Source organism: Aythya ferina, assembly GCF_964211825.1.
Source record: "Aythya ferina genome assembly, chromosome: 20".
Lineage (NCBI taxonomy): Eukaryota > Metazoa > Chordata > Aves > Anseriformes > Anatidae > Aythya > Aythya ferina.
The window spans coordinates 4,508,893-4,525,349 of NC_140318.1; the positions used below are offsets into that span (position 1 = coordinate 4,508,893).

A 16,457-nucleotide genomic window follows, 5' to 3' on the forward strand; every position below is an offset into this window, starting at 1 on the left:
AGAGCCAAACTGCCACCCATCACCGTGATCCTTTGCATTTTCAGCTGTGGTCCAGCTGTGTGCCTTTGTAGGAGATACCTGGTTGGTTAACGCTTGCTCGTAGATGTGTTTGTGTATGGTGTGAGATACCTGGTTCAGCTTTGGTCATGGCTTTGTGAAATAGGTTCTGAAACCTTCTCTTGGCATGCTGGAAAGGGGCAGAGCCAAGCCTGGTGGTGGCTGTGTCCCCATGTCCAGCTGTGACATGGGCAGTGGTCCTCACCCATCACCTGCTGGCTCTGCACCCTGTTCTGACAGCTGGGCAGCTCGCTGCTGCTGCCACCAAACATTTATCTCCACCCAGGGAAACAGTGCCACTGGCACGTTGTGGGGAGCAGCTGCAGGATGGGTCACTTGCTACATGGGGAGGAAAGGAAGGGAGGCCAGGGTCACCTCTCCAGGCCTGGAGCTCAGCCAGGAGTCGGTCCTTGCTCTCTCCAGCCTTCTCCCTGGATGCAGACCTAGCGCTAGGCAGGTTGGGAACCAAGCCATAATACGCTGAGGCACAGTCCCCTGCAGCACTGGGACTTTGTCGTGAGCAGAATGTATGTATTTATAAATGTATTTGTATTTATAAATACATATAGGGACGGGGCTCCGCAATCCGCCCATGCAGCCTGCAAGCAGGAGCAGGCTGGCAGGAGTGGTAGGTCAGGGAGGAAAGAGAGAGACGAAATGTCCTCACCAGGTCCCCCGAGACCCCCTGTCCCTCCTCTGGCAGCACGCAGGTACTTCTTGTATGGGGATGCTTTCCTTTGGAGTCTGTGCGGTGAAAATTCAGATCGCTGTACAGCCCGGGGCTGTTAAAGGTCACTGAGTAGATTAAATGCCCAGGCAGCACGGACGAGCTCATCCCGATGAGCCTCGGGGCTCGGCAGCCCAGCCCCAGCAGAGAGGACGGGGAGCTGTGCTGGCAGATGGATCAGTCTGTGCGCAGCAGAGCTTGCTAAGCTGAGAGCCCCAGAGATGGTTTGGGGCCAGATGTGTCTCTTTTTTCCCTTTCATTTTCCCACTGTGAGGCTGGGGATTTTCTGAGCTAGACGGGGCAGAAAGCATTTCAGCAGGGAAGGAGCAAGCAGCCTGGGAGCGTGTCCCCTGCTTTTGGGACCGCTCCCAGCCTTCTGCTCATCCCCTCCTGTGAAGCTGGACATGTGTAGGAGGCTCAGCCCCAGCCCTGCTGCCCTGCCAGTGCCCGCTGGCATCTCAGCAGGGCTGCAGCACATCTGCCCAGAGGGCAGGAGGATGCAGGCAGTGAGTAACCCAGAGTGACCGACCCGTGGCGGGTGCCGGAGGGAGCATCGCCGATGCCCACTCCCTGCATCCAGCATCAGGCCCAGCCCGACATTAAATATTCCTCTTCATCGCGTCAGGCTGTAGTGGAAGTCCCTGGTTATTTGGTGCCATCCTCCCGTATCCCTGCTGAGCTCGGGCAGCGTGACTTTTCCCTTCCTCGCCTGCCTGCTTTATAGCAAGTGCATTCCTCTGCAGGGCAGGCAGTGCCTGCAGTGTCCCTTCGCGCAGAGGACAGTCAGTGACAGCCCAGGGCCCGTTTCACAGAGGCAGGAGAGGGCACGGGGGATATTTCCAGGGACCAGCACAGGGTCTCTGCCAGCCCCTTGGTGCTGCTCAGCGCCGAGGTCTTATCCTGCCTGTTTGGTGCTGAGCACGGCGTGAGCCCCACGTCCCCACCTGCAGCCTTTGGGGCGCTGCAGGGAGCTCAAAGCCGAGCTTCTGTGCGGAGCCAGCAGGCAAAGCGTTCCCCGGTCTGAATGCAGATTGCAAGAGAAAAGAAGTGCGAGGGTTGCTGAATGGGAAGAGGGGGAATAAACAAGGGGAATGAGTCATGCTCGTGTCTGTCACTCCCCAGCAGCTTCCCCGTGCCCCCGCCGCAGCGCTGCGAAGGGACGAGAGCTGCCTGCCTGCTGCACTGCCAGCCCTGCCGGGGCAGCCGAGCAGGGCTCTGCCCCGAGGGGCATCCCTAGAAAAGGGTGAGGGGGGCTTGGCCCCGACACCCCGGCAGGAGCAGAGGCCGGGTGGAGGTGCAGAAAGCAGTGGGATGAGCAGCTGGAGCAGCAGGGGCAGGGAGACTGGTCGGGTACCTGGGTCCAGGCCAGGCTCGGTGGAGGACAGCGATGGTGAGGGGGGAATCGTTTCACCTTTCTCTTCTTCCTCCCGTTGGCAGAAAGCTCCGTGATTTCGCCTAAACTGCAGTTCTGGTCGCAGCCTCCACCATCCCTGTGCACGCAGGGCTGCTGGACGACCTCGCTGCGCCGCGTCTTTAAAGCACTGTGAGATGTGGGTTGGAGGCCCTGTGAGCACCAGAGAATCAACCCCTGATTTTAATTAATTAATTAATTAATTTGCCATTTTGCTTTATTGAAGGCAGCGGGGTGTAAGCACGAGCCTAAGTAGCGCTGAGACTGAGCTCCGTGCGTGCTCATCCCCGGGCTGCTGCTGCAGGGAGGCATCTCCTGCACCGCTGGCACCGAGCGCGGGGACATCGCTGGCTCCTGCAGCCCTTCTGGGAGGCAGCTGGGTGCTCGTGGCACCTTGTCGGGAGCTGCTCAGCTCATTTCCTTCATCAGCATGAGCCCTTGTCAGTTCAGCCACCCCCTTGTCCCCAGGCCATATAGAGCCCCGGTAGGGCAGGCATGCTCGGTGATGGGTGCTGAGATGCAAACTGCCCAGCACCCATGGGGGATTTCCAAAAGGGCAGAGCTCCAGGCAGCCTGTGCATACACTCGGGGCTGTTTCTGATCTTCTAGGGCATAGCAAGTCTGTTCTCAGTCATTGGGGGTTTTTTAATTAACTGCACAATGCTGATTTCTGCCATTCCTTCACCTCCCCGTGGCCACTTAACCCAGTGCGCCCTGCACCCAGCGCCCAGAACTCTCTGCTGCTTGTTCAGCCAAAAAATAACCTCCCCCAAAACGCTGCAGTGCCTGATTCACTGCTTCGTAACCGTGTCGTGCCATCTGTGACTTTCTGTCAGTTCTTGCACCTAATGGTACCGCGTTTGGGGAAGTAAATGAAGGAAAGGAGTTCACTTCCAGGGGAGTGAGGCTCGTCCAGCTGCCAGCAGCTCCACTGGAGAGCGGGTGTGGGTGCTCTGAAACCTGCACCTTTCGTTAGCGTCAACCAGTCAAGGCTGCAAACAGTTCATTTTCCAGGTCAGGGAGACAGCAGGAGATTTGGGAAGATTGTTTCAGAAGCAGTAGGATGAGGCGTGTAAGTAAAAACTGAACAGTTAAAGTTCAGAACTAAATTTGGGGAAATAAAACTAATTCCACTTGTGGAGCAAAAGGAACCGTTTCGTAGGAAGGGTGACATTTGTCTGAAGTTGGCTAATCTGGGAAGCAAAGCACCTTCAAAGCCAGCGTGGCTCGGAGCACGTGTGTGCTCCACGGGGCCGTGTGGCCTCTGGCACAGTGGGACCGGGGACAAAACAGGCGGCAGGCTTCTGCTGCATCCAGGCACCGAGCTGCTGCCTGCCTCGTCCCTGCTTTCATATGGGCAGGGGACAAGTCCGTCTGCTGCTGCACCTGGGGGCTGCCGAGCTCGGGATGTGCTCGCTCTCTGTCTCTCTCATGTCACCAAAATTCCCCTTTTCTTCTCCCGTGAGCCCAGCTCCTCGTGGCCGGGCCGCGAGCTGGCCTGGCTCCTCCAGCGGTCCCATGTGCACGAAGTCCTGCGGGTCTGTGCTGCAGGAACAGATGAGGCCAAAGGCTTTTTTTTTGGCTTTCTCCTGTTTTTCTCTCCCCCAGCACTACACCCAGGCTGTTTTTCAGCTGGGGTTTTGGTAATGTGTTTGTATTAACAGCTCGGCTGGAGTCTGCCTGGCCCTGGGAGATGCTGCCTGTCTCCAGCCCGGGCAGGCAATGCCCATGGGCAGTGAGTGCTGCCCCTCGCCCCTGCCACGATCACAGGGGACATATCAGGGACAGGGACATCCAGCTGCTTCGTCTCCACTTCAAGGAGAGGGCTGGAGTTTTGCTAAGGCCAAAACTTGGAGTTTGTCCTTGTGCCTTGCCTGCACAGGGTTTGCCTCTTCTGCTCTCCGCTCCTAATGGGCTCCTAATGTCTGGTGGTAGGAGCAAGGCAGATAATTGTTTTCCTTCTCTTATTAATAGATATAAAATGTCTGCCCAGGGGGCTCGCTCTCAGCTCATTTACTGTGCGTCTGATGCCAGATGTTGGCTGTTTACAATACCAAGGTGATCTCTGATGCTAAAATTGTCGCAGTCAGGCAGGCCTCGCTCTTTGGGTTTGTGCTTTAAGGAAGTTTGGGATGCTAATAGAGCTTGGGGTGACCGGATGGTTTTGCTGTGCATCCCTTAATAGCCAGGGCAGAGGGGAAACTCTGGAGCTTTTGAGACAAACGTGAAAGGAGCAATGGGCGAGAGCAAATCCTTCCTTTGGTGGCTTTGCTGTGTTTTCAATCCAATTCTACCCACGTGTGTGGGAAGAGCATGGTGTGAAAAGCTTATCACTACAGCTCCCTGCTCCTCTCATCTCATCTCAGCCCTCTTCGCTGCCCGACAGCCCCGGCCATCTCCAGCAAGGGCAGGCCACTAAATCAGCACCAGGCTCCTTCCAGGGTCCCTCCTGAGGCTCTTTTTCCTCCAACCTTTGGTGCTCCCAGCCTGGACAACGTGCACGTCCCTATTTTAGGGACAGGGGAAGGGTGGACCACAGGTGAAGCTGCTGGTTTGCAAACAGCCAGGGCTGTGGTTGGCTTTGGGTGGCCAGCGGGCACCTCGGGGAGCGCAGAGCCCCCCCTTGCAGCTGCACTGCCCATGGGTGCTGCTGATAAACCCCCCCCTGCCTGGAGGAGGATTTTATTTGCACTGAGCTGAAACAGCAGCAGGGAAAAAGTCAGCGGAGCCCGAGTCCGAGCAGGTATGTAGGTCAAGGAACTGCAAGGGGACAGGAGCTGGGCTGGGGGGGCTGAGAGATGGCACCGTTGGTGCCTGCTGGGGAAGGACGGGCGATGGTTGTGCCCCCCAGGCAGGGCAATGGGACCCCCCCACGCCTGGGGCCGGGGCAGGGGGTGCTGCTGAGGCTGCTTCCCCCGGGGTGTGCAGCCTGCAGGGAACAGAAAGTGCAGGGGGAAGCGACAGAAAAAGCACCCGGTGGAGCAATCTTGGTTTTGGTTCTGTTTTTTCTTTTAACGGCAAATTAACCCCCGGTTTTAATGCCGCCGTGCCTTCAGATCATGAAACAGGAGCGAATGAGGCTTCCTGTTTTCTGGGCACCGTTTGATGAAAATCTAACCTAGCGGCACTGAAGGTCCATTTGATTCCTCCTCTGAATGAAAGGAGCACAAAAGCAGCCCTTTGGTTTGTTATCCGTGCTCTCACCACCCCTGTGCACACACACCTGCCTCCCTCGAGCTGCCCTGACACCACCTCTGACCAGAAAAAAACATCTTGGAAGTGCAAAATAAGGACGGGCAATGGCCAATGTGTGTATCTGAAGTGTTTGTGCCCTGAGCTATGGGCAGATTTGGTGGGGGAAGGTCTGTAGTGGGTGCACCCAGTGTCTGGGACCCGACGGGGTGCTCCGAGGGGAGCGGGTGCTGCCCCCCTGCTTTCCCCCAGGCAGAGCAGGAGGTGCCCGCGGCGGTGTGAGTCTCCTTGGCATCGCCGTCAGGAGCTGAAATCAGCACTCTGCCTAATGAGGAGGGCCGGGGAAAAGCAGAGGAGGGGATTTAGGAGAAACGAAAAATCAATGCGAGGAAATAAATTGACAGGGCTGTTGGCCGGGAGAAGGGGGGTGGGATGAAGAGGAGGAGGATAAAGTGCTGACGGGTTTCGCTCCGGAGCAGTTAAGGACAAAAGGCGATGTGGTGCTGAGTCCTGGAGCTGTGGGGACCTTGTCCCTGCTGCCACCAGCCTGTGCTTGCTGGGCTGGGGGGTTTGTTCCCTGGCCTGCCCTTCTGGCATGCAAAAGGGCAGGCAGGGGGGATCCCTCCTGGCTCCACATCTGCACCCCCAGGTGCTGTTTCTAACTCAGGAGCCCTTTTTCTTAATTGCATGACTTTTCCCTTGGGGCTCTCCATCTCCTGATGCTCTTTTCTTAGTGAAATCCAGCAGCTCGGTGCCACCCGGCTCTGGGCAGGGGGAGGCGTGCTGCTTGCGGGTGACTTCGTGGTGGCGTGGGGTGACCGCACGGTGGGCACGGATGCGTCCTGGTGGCACGGAACAGGGACACGCAGCCCGGTGCTTCAGGAGGAGGGCCGGCAGTTTCCATTTTAGCTTCGCCGATCCCTTTTTTCTTCCCCAGGCAGGTCGCTGGCCTCTGTGGTCGGGGTTCCTCCTCTGTGTGGTGGTGATAACGGCGCTCGCCTGCTCACGGGTGAGCCGGGGTGGGGGCAGCTAACACCCGGGTGCTGATCTGAGGGTGCTGGGGGCTGCCTGCAGCACACAGTGGGCCAGAACTACCACAACCCTCACACGCTCTGCCGTGAAAACCACCCCTGCCTTTTCTCCTGCCTCTGACCTCTCCTCCTCGCCTCTCATTTCGCAGCCCTCCTGCTGGACATCGTGATCGTGGCGGGCCTGCAGAAGCTGGCCAAGCGCAAGGGCCCGTACGACGTGAGCCCCGGCGTGTTGGACTACCTGACCATGGACACCTACGCGTTCCCGGCCGGGCACGCCAGCCGGGCAGCCATGCTCTCCAAATTCTTCCTCAACCACCTGGTGCTGGCCATCCCCCTCCGCATCCTGCTGGTCATTTGGGCCCTCTGCGTGGGCTTCTCCCGCGTCATGATCGGACGGCACCACATCACCGACGTCCTCTCTGGCTTTGTTTTCGGCTACTTGCAGTTCCGGCTGGTGGAGTTGATATGGATGTCTTCCAACACGTGCCAGATGTTGATATCCATCTGGTGAACGTGGAGGGCTTGGTGCCTTTGCACTGGGAACTAGCAGATACGTTCAGGGTCTCCCTCCCAGTATTTTCTACGTGTTGTTTGTCGGAAACAGTTGTCCCTTCCATGAGTAGTGGCGTTTTTTAATGTTGCTTCCCCCCCGGAAAAAAAAAAATATATTCTTGCAATGGGTCTGGTTGTAGCACCCAAGGGCCGGACCTGTGATTTTGGCCGTATTCTCAAACTATATTTGGACAGCAACCAAATTAAGCTTTACGGGTGAGAGAAGCGAGCTAAGTGTCTGCCTTGGGGTGGCTCACAGCAGCACCACGGCACGTCCTCAGCATGGGCAGCGCCTGAGAGCCTCCTGAGGACACGTTTGTTAACGTTTTTGAGGCTAAATGATTTGGGCCGCAGTGCTGCGACTGCGTCCTGTGCAGTCAGGGCACCGCTGGCATTTCGCAGTTAATAAATAATCCTAAAAATCCTGCCCGGCTTGGTTCTTGTGGTGAGGGAAGGGACGGAGGCCAGCTCAGGATGGCACTGAGGTTTGTGTTCAACATGGTGTGGGTGCCACAGCGGGCTCCCAGGGGACACGCGGCCCCTTGGACCACTCGCTCGGGGTGGGTGGGTGCAGGAGGGTGCTCAGGACCTTGCTGGGTGCCACCTGCAGCTGGGCTTTCAGCTGCTGCTCAACAATCTGCTCCGCGAGGGTGTGTGGTTTTTGTTTTGCCTGGTCAGGGACAAATACAAAAGGTCTGTTTCCATCCTGGCAGGGGTAATTAAATAGGCATTGTGCTGGGTCGTGTAATTTTGGAAACCGGGTCTAGATACACAGCAAAGAGGTTTTTTTCTGCCTCTTCGTGGCTATGGTTTTGATTATGCCAAGTGATGCTATGGATGGGAATGTCCGAGGTAAGTCTTGTACGGGCCTGAATGCTTTGAAAACACTGAAGGTTTTTGTGTCTCACCCTGTTTGAAAAGAGGAGAGAGGTCCCGACCTTCCTTGATTATAAGGCCGAGCTAATTGATGGCTATGAAGTGGTCTGATGTTGCTGAATGTGTGACACAGACACGGTGCTGTTGCTTTCCCTTGTTGCTGTTTCCCCCTTGTTGTTGTTTCTCCCCAGCTGTCCTGTGCCCAGGTAACGGCCACGCTCAGTGTGTTGTGGCCAAAATGGCTCACCTCTCATGACTGGCTCAGAAAATCCATGTTCTGCACAGAACCATCCCGTTTTCTGTGGTTTTCCTCTCTTTAGAGGAGAGTTTGGTGTTTGTTAGGTGGAAGGAGACACTACCAGACCCTGCACCTTCCCTGGCTGGATGCTTCAGCAGATGTGCCTGTTCTCCTGTCCATCCCAGCTGAGCAAAACGCACCTGGTTTGCAATGCCAGACAGCAAGGAGATGGGTCCCATGCTCCCACCCATCCCCAGGGCTGGGGAGCCCTCTTCTTGCAGGGGAGGCCGGCGAGAAGGAGGCAACGTGCAGATAACGCCGGTAGCAGGCTGCTAACGTTTGCTGCTCTTTGATAATTAACATGAAAAGGAGACAAACAGAAAATCCATCCCTGGCAGGCGTCTCCAGCTGGGAGCCCTGGGAGCCGGTGACTTTCTGTGCCGAGCGGGAGCGTGGGCATCGCGGAGGCCACCGCGTCCTTTCGGCGAGCATCCTGTGGAGCCCCCCTGCTGCGAGGGTCCCTGGGGAGGCTGTGCCGTGGTGTCCTCGGGGACAGGGAGCTCTCAGTGCCACCGTTCCCCCAGGGCTGTCGGGTTGCTGCAGCAGCTGGCCTCGCAGCAGGGGGGGACTTGGTGCTGGCTCCCACCCGTGCTTGTTGAGATGGAGGCGATGCTTCGGCGGGGAGCAGAGATTTGCAGGGTTTGCATTCACCAACCTTCTCCTCCTCCTGTGGAGACTCACGTGGAGAAGTGATCCGTGGTTCTTGCTCTTTCTTCCAGGCATTATTAAGCCTGGCAGAATTTCTCCTCGCCCCAGGAAGGACAGGGCTGTGTTACTGCAGCTCTGACAGCACAAACGTAGCTGGAGGCGGTGGGTACCCGAAGGAGCAGGGGAAGGCTTTGCCTTGATTGCTCTGTGGGAAGCTCTCCCTTTGGAGGTATTTTACCCCAACCTCTAGGTTTTATTCAGCCTTTTTAGATTCCTCTACAGCCGTGTTGCTGGGTCTCCTCGCACCTGTGTTGTCTTCTCCTGGTACATGCTTGATGGTTTTGGAGGAGCTCCACCTGGCCGTAGCGGTGACATCGGCTGAGATATGTGAGGCAGATACCAGGTGGTGAGGGCACGGCACTCGTTTGGGTGGAAAACCTGCAGAATTAGCCCAGGGCAGCTCCTTGCTGTGGTTCCTCTGCTGCTGCTCTCCTTCCACCAGGCTGCTGTGGCCATCGGGCTGCGCTGGGGCTCGCAGGACGGGGCTGGCTCCCATGTGGGGTGCTCCTGGCAGCCTCCCCTGGCACCAGCACCCCCAGAGCCCCTCAGCACCACCATCCCCGGAGCCCCCAGCCCCTGGTGCGTGGATGCTGGGAGAGCTGCGGCCCCGGTGCTGGCGTGCTCGCTGCGGGGAGGTTGTGGCAGAGCCCCCGAGGCGAGTGGCACAGCACCCACGGTGTGCCTGATGCGGAGCCTGCCTGGAGCGCTCCTCCCTGCTGTGCCGAGGGTGCCAGCATCGCTGCAGCCAAATCCAGCTTCTGTCTCTATGGCAACAGCCAGAGATGGGGGAGCCCTCCCGTGTCCTTACGTGTCCCCGCGTGTGCTGGGTTACCCGTTACCTCCCGGGGCAGGCAGGAGGCTCCTGGTCCTGGGGATGCAGCCATGTGGGCTGGGGGACATGGGGGGAGCGGTGTCAGGGTGACCTGGCTCCTCTGCTGGTAAGGTGCAATCTGGAGGGGGCTGTCCTCAGCTTCCAGGCTGAATAACACAGCCAGCCGTCCTGCTGCAGGCTGTGCGGGGAGCTGGAAGGGATTCAGCACCCCGCCTGCACCCACAGGGATGGATGCTGAGTGTTTTGGCTCAGCGGCAAGGAGGGCGCAGCAGCAGGGGAAGGAAAATGTCCCCGGGCTTTGGGCTTTCGATCCGTGCAGATGCTGCCTGCCTTCTGGGTCCTGTGTGCAGCGAGGAGAGTGTGGCTGTTCCTAGAGCTGGGATCCAGGCCCAGGGGGCTTCTCCCTCCCCAGAGGTGGATGGGGATGGGATGGGGATGGGGATGGGGATCAGCACCATCAGCCGTGGGCTCCTGCCCATGGGCCAAAGTGCTGGGGCATCGTCTGGCTGCACTCTCTCCTCGCTTCAGATTTAGCAGGGGCTGTCAGAAACACTGTGGGTCTTGCAGGTTTGTTACACAGAAGTCAGCAGCTGGGGACAATAATTTGGGGCCTCATCCTCCACTCCCCTGCAGCCCGTGCTGATGCTCACACAGAGGTTGAGCCCCGGCTGCCCTGGGGGAGCTGGAGCAGGGTGCTGGGAGGCAAAAATCCAAATGGGCTGAGCTCCTTCAGGACTGCCCAGGGTTGTGGGTGCTCTCCCTGCACCCCCAGACCCCCAAATTCATCCACGCGAGGCTCGGGGAGGAGCCTCCTTCCTGGGGGACCGCAGCCAGGCGGCTCCGAGCACCTTCTGACTTTCGGTTCACCTAACAGGTGAGTTAGGAAGAAGCCCCAGAGGAGGAAAGCTCAGTGCATGGGCTCGGGGGGCTGCTGCCATCCGTGCCGCATGCGTCCGTGCAGGCAGGAGAGATGCAGGCAGCGGTGGCGGTGATTTCATTTCTGATTCTGCTGCGTGCAGTCAGGGCTGCTCCTCCCCGCGCCCCAACGCTGATTGTGCTCGGCAGCAAAAAGGGATTTTAATTTATTAAAAACAACAACGAAAACAAAAACCTACAGAGGGTGCCAGGGAAAGTAGCAAAGCTGGATTATGTCCGTGGGCATATGTGGGAATCACGGCTGGGGTGTTGAGCTCCCCCTCCCCAGCCTAAGCCGGTGTTTTATTTGAACCTCGCTGATTTGGGCTTTGGTGGCCTCGGTAATGCCAAACGTGGTGGGACAAATCCTCACCGCATCAGGGCTGCGCTGCCCTCCTTGCCCAGGGCTGCTGGGGTCCTCTCTGTGGTCCCTCTTCCTCACTCTGGGGTGCTTCTGATGGGGACAAGGGACCCATGGGTTTAACCCACTCTGGGCTTCAGACACTCCTCCCCAGTCAGGATGATCATCTGCGTGATTTTCAGCTCAGTTTCGGTATTGAAGCAATAACTGACCATGCCATTTCCAGGCTAAAAATTTAATATATCGGGCAAAGCCTAAAGAAACAGGATGGTGCCTCCCTTTTGCACAGGTGTGTGCTGCAGAGCCAGAGAGCCCCAAACAGCGACGGGGCCAGCTCCAGGCTGCAGAGGGGTGCAGATGACCGAGGTGTTCTCCTCCAGCATCCATCCCAGGGACCCTGGCTGACACCTCCCTGCCTGCTTAACACTTCCAAACCCAGCTAAGGCTGGGCAGGCACAGGGGGGGCTCTTTGCTCCCCACCTTGCTGGGACTTAGAGCAGCGAAGATCTCCGTGGCCATTCCCTGGGATGCAAGAGTCAAAGCGGATTACGGGTCCCTCAGCTGATCACATTTATTTCATTATGTGAGCGAAATCCCTCGTAAATACCACCCTCCCCCCCCTTTCCCCTTTTCTTTTTATAAAAATAGAAGGCGGGGAAGAATTGCAGATTTAGGAGAAGTTAATCGCAGGGGTTGCATAAAACCGTTAACCTCGTGCAGCCCGAGCAGCCCTGGCTGCCGTGGGGAGGTGCTGAGGGATCGGGGGGCAGCACTTCCCCAGCCCCCCAAGGAGGGTTTTCCCTGGCAAACCCCTGCTTCCCGAGCAGGGGAAGCCTCTCCAGCTAGGAGGAATCTCATTCAAGGCTTGGCCGTGATGAATGGGTAATTAAAGCCTTGGAGCAAATTGGCTCAGTGGGTCTGGTGAGCGGGGTTGTACCGCAGCACCAGGCAGCCCTGCGGCAAACCCTGCTGGCCCCGCACCACAGCTCGGGGCTCTTGGGGACACTGATGCTCTTCCCTTTGTGGTGTGGTCACTCCGAGCCTCTCAGAGGATGAGGATGGATCTGGAGACCTGGGCATTGCCCTGGAATCTCACCCAATTTAAGTATTTCTAACCAAATTCCTACCAGGCGGAGCTGGCTTCCTCTCCCCAGAACGAGCCCTGTCCTTGCCGAGTCCCCTTCCCCTGACACCCCCTAGCTTATGGGATCCTGTCTGACTTTTTCCCTTCCCCGAGGACCAACAGGCTTGTGCGAGACCATCAGTGCTGGAAAGCCAGACCTGCAGAGATTAATTAAAGTAAGAGCAACGGGATGATGGATGCTGGCGAAACACTTGCCCAGAGACCAAAGTGCCGCGCAGTGCTCACATGCACGATGACAACGAATCCACCCCTGGCATCATGGTGCAGGTGCCCTGTCCCCACTGGGATTTGCACCTCAGAGCTGCCAGCCCTGGGTGGTCGTGGTTTGCTTCCCCCCCTGCTGCGAGGGGGTTATTTGCTTTAAATCCCAAACCTACAGCGGTGTATTAACAGTGTGGTAACGCACAGCCTCGGTGTCCAGTGTGAGCCAGGGGTTATACAAAACGCAGCTTCCTGGGAATCAGTGAGGTAGAGGAGCACGTGGAGGGATGTGGGGAGGATGTCTGGAGGGAGGCAGGAGGGAGATGATGGATCCGGAGGGGCAAAGAGGCCGAGCAGACCCACGGTGCTTCCTGGCAGGATTTGCTCCCGTCATTGCCCCGCAGCCCCCAGCCCGGGACATTTCCTGAGCCACGTAGCTGCTTTCTGGGGTCTTTTGTCCCTGGGTGATCACAAGAAGGGGCTCTGCAAATTTGACTGGAAATGGCAGCTTTTTGGTTTTGTTTTTATAAATTCTACACATTTTTTTCCTGCACCTGCAAATGAGCAAACAAACCCAAGACCAGACAATAAAGCAAAACGTTGCCATCCAAAGGAAAAGCAAGTTTCCTACCAGGCTGTAAACGAACCCCCCAGCACAGGTCGGTTCTCCTGTCCCATCCCCAAAACGCAAGGCGATATTTAGGTTAAGGAAGTCCGGGGATTGTCCCAAACTCCTTCCCGCTCTCCCTGCTCGCTGAGATGGGAGAGGTGTGCCCAGGGCACGGAGGGACCCTACAGCATCCCCCTGCTCTGCAAGCAAGCAGCAGGCTCGGGGGCACCTGCCTCACTCATCGCCTCCCCCTGGGAGAGCACAACCTCCTCGGGAGCCCTCGGCCAGGCAGGAGGATGCCCCTGCCCCGGGAGGAAGGCTGAGCTGGGCTCCAGCCATCATCAATCAAGTCCCGCCGGGAAGGACTTGTAGGCTTTGCGGGGTTCCTGGTGGCGTTCCTTTTCTCAAAGCCTCCTGCAATAACAGCAGCCGTTGCTCGGCTTCCTTTCTAGATAACCTTTTTCCTGCTGCCCAACGTGTTTATCTGCTGCAGACAGACTGGCAAGATGAACAGGAAGGCTGATACCTTATCTCTGCCTCTCAAGGAGCTTATTTAAGTGCTGGAATGTGTCGCGATGGTAAACGATTGTTAAGAGCCTAATGAGGTACGTGAACCTAAGGACAGGTCCTGCTGGGAGGGAGCACCTCGTCAGAAAGGAGACCCACGGGGCTACAGGATCCCAGGCCTTTTTTGTCTTGTATCTCTCCATGGATGCATCTCCTACAGTGTGAAATGCTTAAAGCCCAAAGCCTGAGCTCCTCGCCAGGCCGTGGTTAATGCTGCAGGCTGCTCCAGGCTACGTGAGGTTCGCTGTGTCCCTCTGATAGGGTTTTATCAGTGTCTGTGCTCGGTACTCAGCCTGGCCTCGCAGCGAGGGCTCACACGTGGTATCTGCACAGCCCCGCACGTATTCCTGCTCGCCCTTTCATCTGGGCTCAGTGCAGGCAGCAGCGAGATGCTAACACATCCATAAAGGTAAATAGGATTTGAGAGCGATCGGGCTAATTGAAATGAACGGGGCTTGGCTGCTCAGCCAGCCTGATACCACGAAACGAGACCTCTCCGGGGACGCTGCAGGCCGGCAGAGCGTCAGCACTTCACTTATTTCAGCCACTGCAAGTGGCAGCAACAGCGAGAGCAATTGCAGGCGCCGGGGTGTGAGCGCTGTGACAGCAGAGGGGCCAGGGAAAAGCAGCGTGGCCTGCGTGATGTCCCTAGCAGCTGCTGCAGAGGGGTGCGACAGGCTTATTTTTGTCCTGTCCCGGGGGAAAAAATAGACGGCGGTGCCGGGTGCCAGCCTGGATGGGAGCACGCCGCTGGCAGGAGAAGGAGTGCTCCTCTCCCGAAATGCAGCTGCGTCCCCACTGCACCCGGGGGGGGTGGATGGGGAAATGGGGAATGGGACCAGCCACATGCGGAGGGGAGTGAGCCCTCCCTGTGGGATGTGTGGCCCTAGAGAGCTCTGGGTGTGAATTTCTGCTTCCCAGGGCACAGAGAAGGAGCGATGGGGTCCCTCGGTGTGTGAGGTGCACGCTGCTACCACGGCTGCTGCACCCAAAGTTAATCTGTTCCACCTCACTGACTACTTTTCCATACCCATGCATAAGGAATCGCCTTCCCAGAGCAGACCTCAGCCTGTCCGTGTTGCTTCAACAGAAGTGGAGGTGACCCTGTGGCAGCCAGGATGGGACAAGATGCTTTATGGGACATCTGAGCAGCGAGAGCTGCCCCATAACCTGCAGCTTTTTATCCCTTGGAAAACTCCCGCAATTAGGCACTGCGAAGTGCACGTCTGCAAGATCCTCCGAATTCTCCTGGCATCTCACAAGGTCCTTGGCTCCATCCCTTTGTGTGGCACCAGGATACCAGCCCCTGGCACAGCCTGATTTGGGGCTGCAGCAATGATCCTGCAGGGAGGCAGGACTGCCAGTGAAGCCCACGTGCTCATTTATTTCCCGACGATGCGATCTGATTATGCTGACGGGGAACTGGGCTCCTAGAGCTGCTATATCCTGGCGTAGCTCCTGGGGCTCAGCAAGGAGCCAGTGACCGACCGTGTCCCAGCAGCTGAATGTCCCAGCAGCTGAATGTCCCTCTCTTGCGGCGACTTGGACCGTCAGGACGGGGCTGGGCAGCCCTGCAGGCAGCGTGATGCTCGAGGGCACCCAGCTCCGACTGCAGCCCCCACCCAGCTTCACAGTTGTCCCCGTCAATGTAAAAAAAAAAAATCAGGAATGGGGAGGGGAGGGGGGATCCATCTGAGCCGCTTGGCGTCTGTGTCTTGTGATCCTGAAACCCAAGAGCCCCCCCTGACTCAGCAGGTTATTAATAACCCCCTGGCTGTGCTCCTGCCGCAGCGCCTGCCAGCCCTGGCATCACCTGTCTCCTCCGCAGCCAGGCGAGACGCGCACCCCGGGCAAGGTCAGGGGCTCCTTCCCGCTGGCCCCCACGTCCCATCCCCACCCACAGGGCAAGGCAGAGCTGGTGCGAGGCTCCCAGCCAGCCCCCGAGGCCCCCGTGCCTCCTGGCAGCACAGGAGAGGCTCCTGGTGCTGCTGAAATTAGCCTCGTCGCACCCCTGTCCCGGGTCCCCTGTCCCCTTGTACCTAAAATCAGCCCAGGCCCAGTTGCAGAGGAGGTGAGCTGGGTTTTCTGGACCATAGCATCAGGACTGCCACCTGCCTGCCCCCTCCCTGGACTGGGAGATGTGGGGTGGCCCCACTGCTGCAGCCCCCAATGGTGCCCAGTCCCTGTGCCCATACGGAGGGGCTGGGGTCTGTTCCTTCTTCGCAGCCTTCTTTTTTTTTGCCCACACTTCTTGCCAGGGCTGCGAGGGCAAAGGAGAGGAGCTGCAGGGGACCCTCCAGGTAGGTGTGGGATGTAGGGGAAGGAACGGCACATTCAGCAAAACCATGCTGATGACACAGCGTGGGTTTGGGCCGTTCCACCTGGAGCACACCGGGACCTTCCTGGCTCCCCGTGCACCAGGGGGTCCCCAAACACGGGGTCGCTGCCAGCCCTGGGGTGCACGGAGCAGAGATGCTCAAGCCTCCTCGTGCCCTGGTGGGCAGCAGTGCCCCCACATCCCCCTTACACCGTGCAAACTGGCCCCAGGGGCCTCAGCAGAGCTGCGGGGTGATTTGGGGTGAGGGTGAGCCAGGTGTTGTTTACCGCAGCTGGTGCTCATTAGCCAGGTTCATTAGCACTCCCTGGGCAGGTTTTAAATTGGCAAGTGGGAGCCACCTTCAGGCCTGGGGCAGCCTCGGGTGCAGCTGGAGCCCTGGTTCCTTCCCCTGCTCGCTTCCTTCCCTCCTGCTCTGGTTCCCCCTTCTCTACTCACAGGCCCCATGTGCTACAGCTGCTGGGAACCTGCTCTGCAAAGCCCTGATGGAGAGGCTGAGGTGTTGCTCTTGCCCCTATAAATCCCCTGGCACTTGGAACAGCATCCCCAACCCTTCCAACCTCCCCCTGCAGAGGCTGTGTCCTTCCCAGCCCAGTGGTTTGTGGCAGAGCTGGGCTGCTTGCTGGGCCCTGGAGGA

General features: G+C 58.1%; 1 protein-coding gene and 2 long non-coding RNA genes across 11 annotated transcripts in view; 2 read left to right on the plus strand and 1 right to left on the minus strand.

Annotated features, from left to right (window-relative positions):
• Nucleotides 1-7,398, plus strand: part of PLPP7 (phospholipid phosphatase 7 (inactive)) — an 18,840-nt gene extending 11,442 nt beyond the window's left edge. For all 9 annotated transcript variants that reach the window (XM_084494010.1, XM_084494008.1, XM_084494011.1 and 6 more), the window contains one exon: nt 6,568-7,398. In XM_084494010.1, the coding sequence (XP_084350136.1) occupies nt 6,568-6,932 (365 nt within the window). In that variant the 3' untranslated portion in view covers nt 6,933-7,398. The remainder of the gene's footprint in view (nt 1-6,567) is intronic.
• A 4,584-nt stretch (nt 7,399-11,982) lies between these two features.
• LOC311421742 lies at nt 11,983-12,546 on the minus strand. The gene is made up of 2 exons (XR_014684988.1): nt 12,481-12,546; nt 11,983-12,244 (listed from the first exon to the last, which is right to left on the minus strand). It is a non-coding gene; the product is annotated as an uncharacterized lncRNA (long non-coding RNA).
• An 873-nt stretch (nt 12,547-13,419) lies between these two features.
• Nucleotides 13,420-15,219, plus strand: LOC311421741. Its single transcript, XR_014684987.1, has 2 exons — nt 13,420-13,894; nt 14,576-15,219. It is a non-coding gene; the product is annotated as an uncharacterized lncRNA (long non-coding RNA).
• Nucleotides 15,220-16,457: the final 1,238 nt, after the last annotated feature.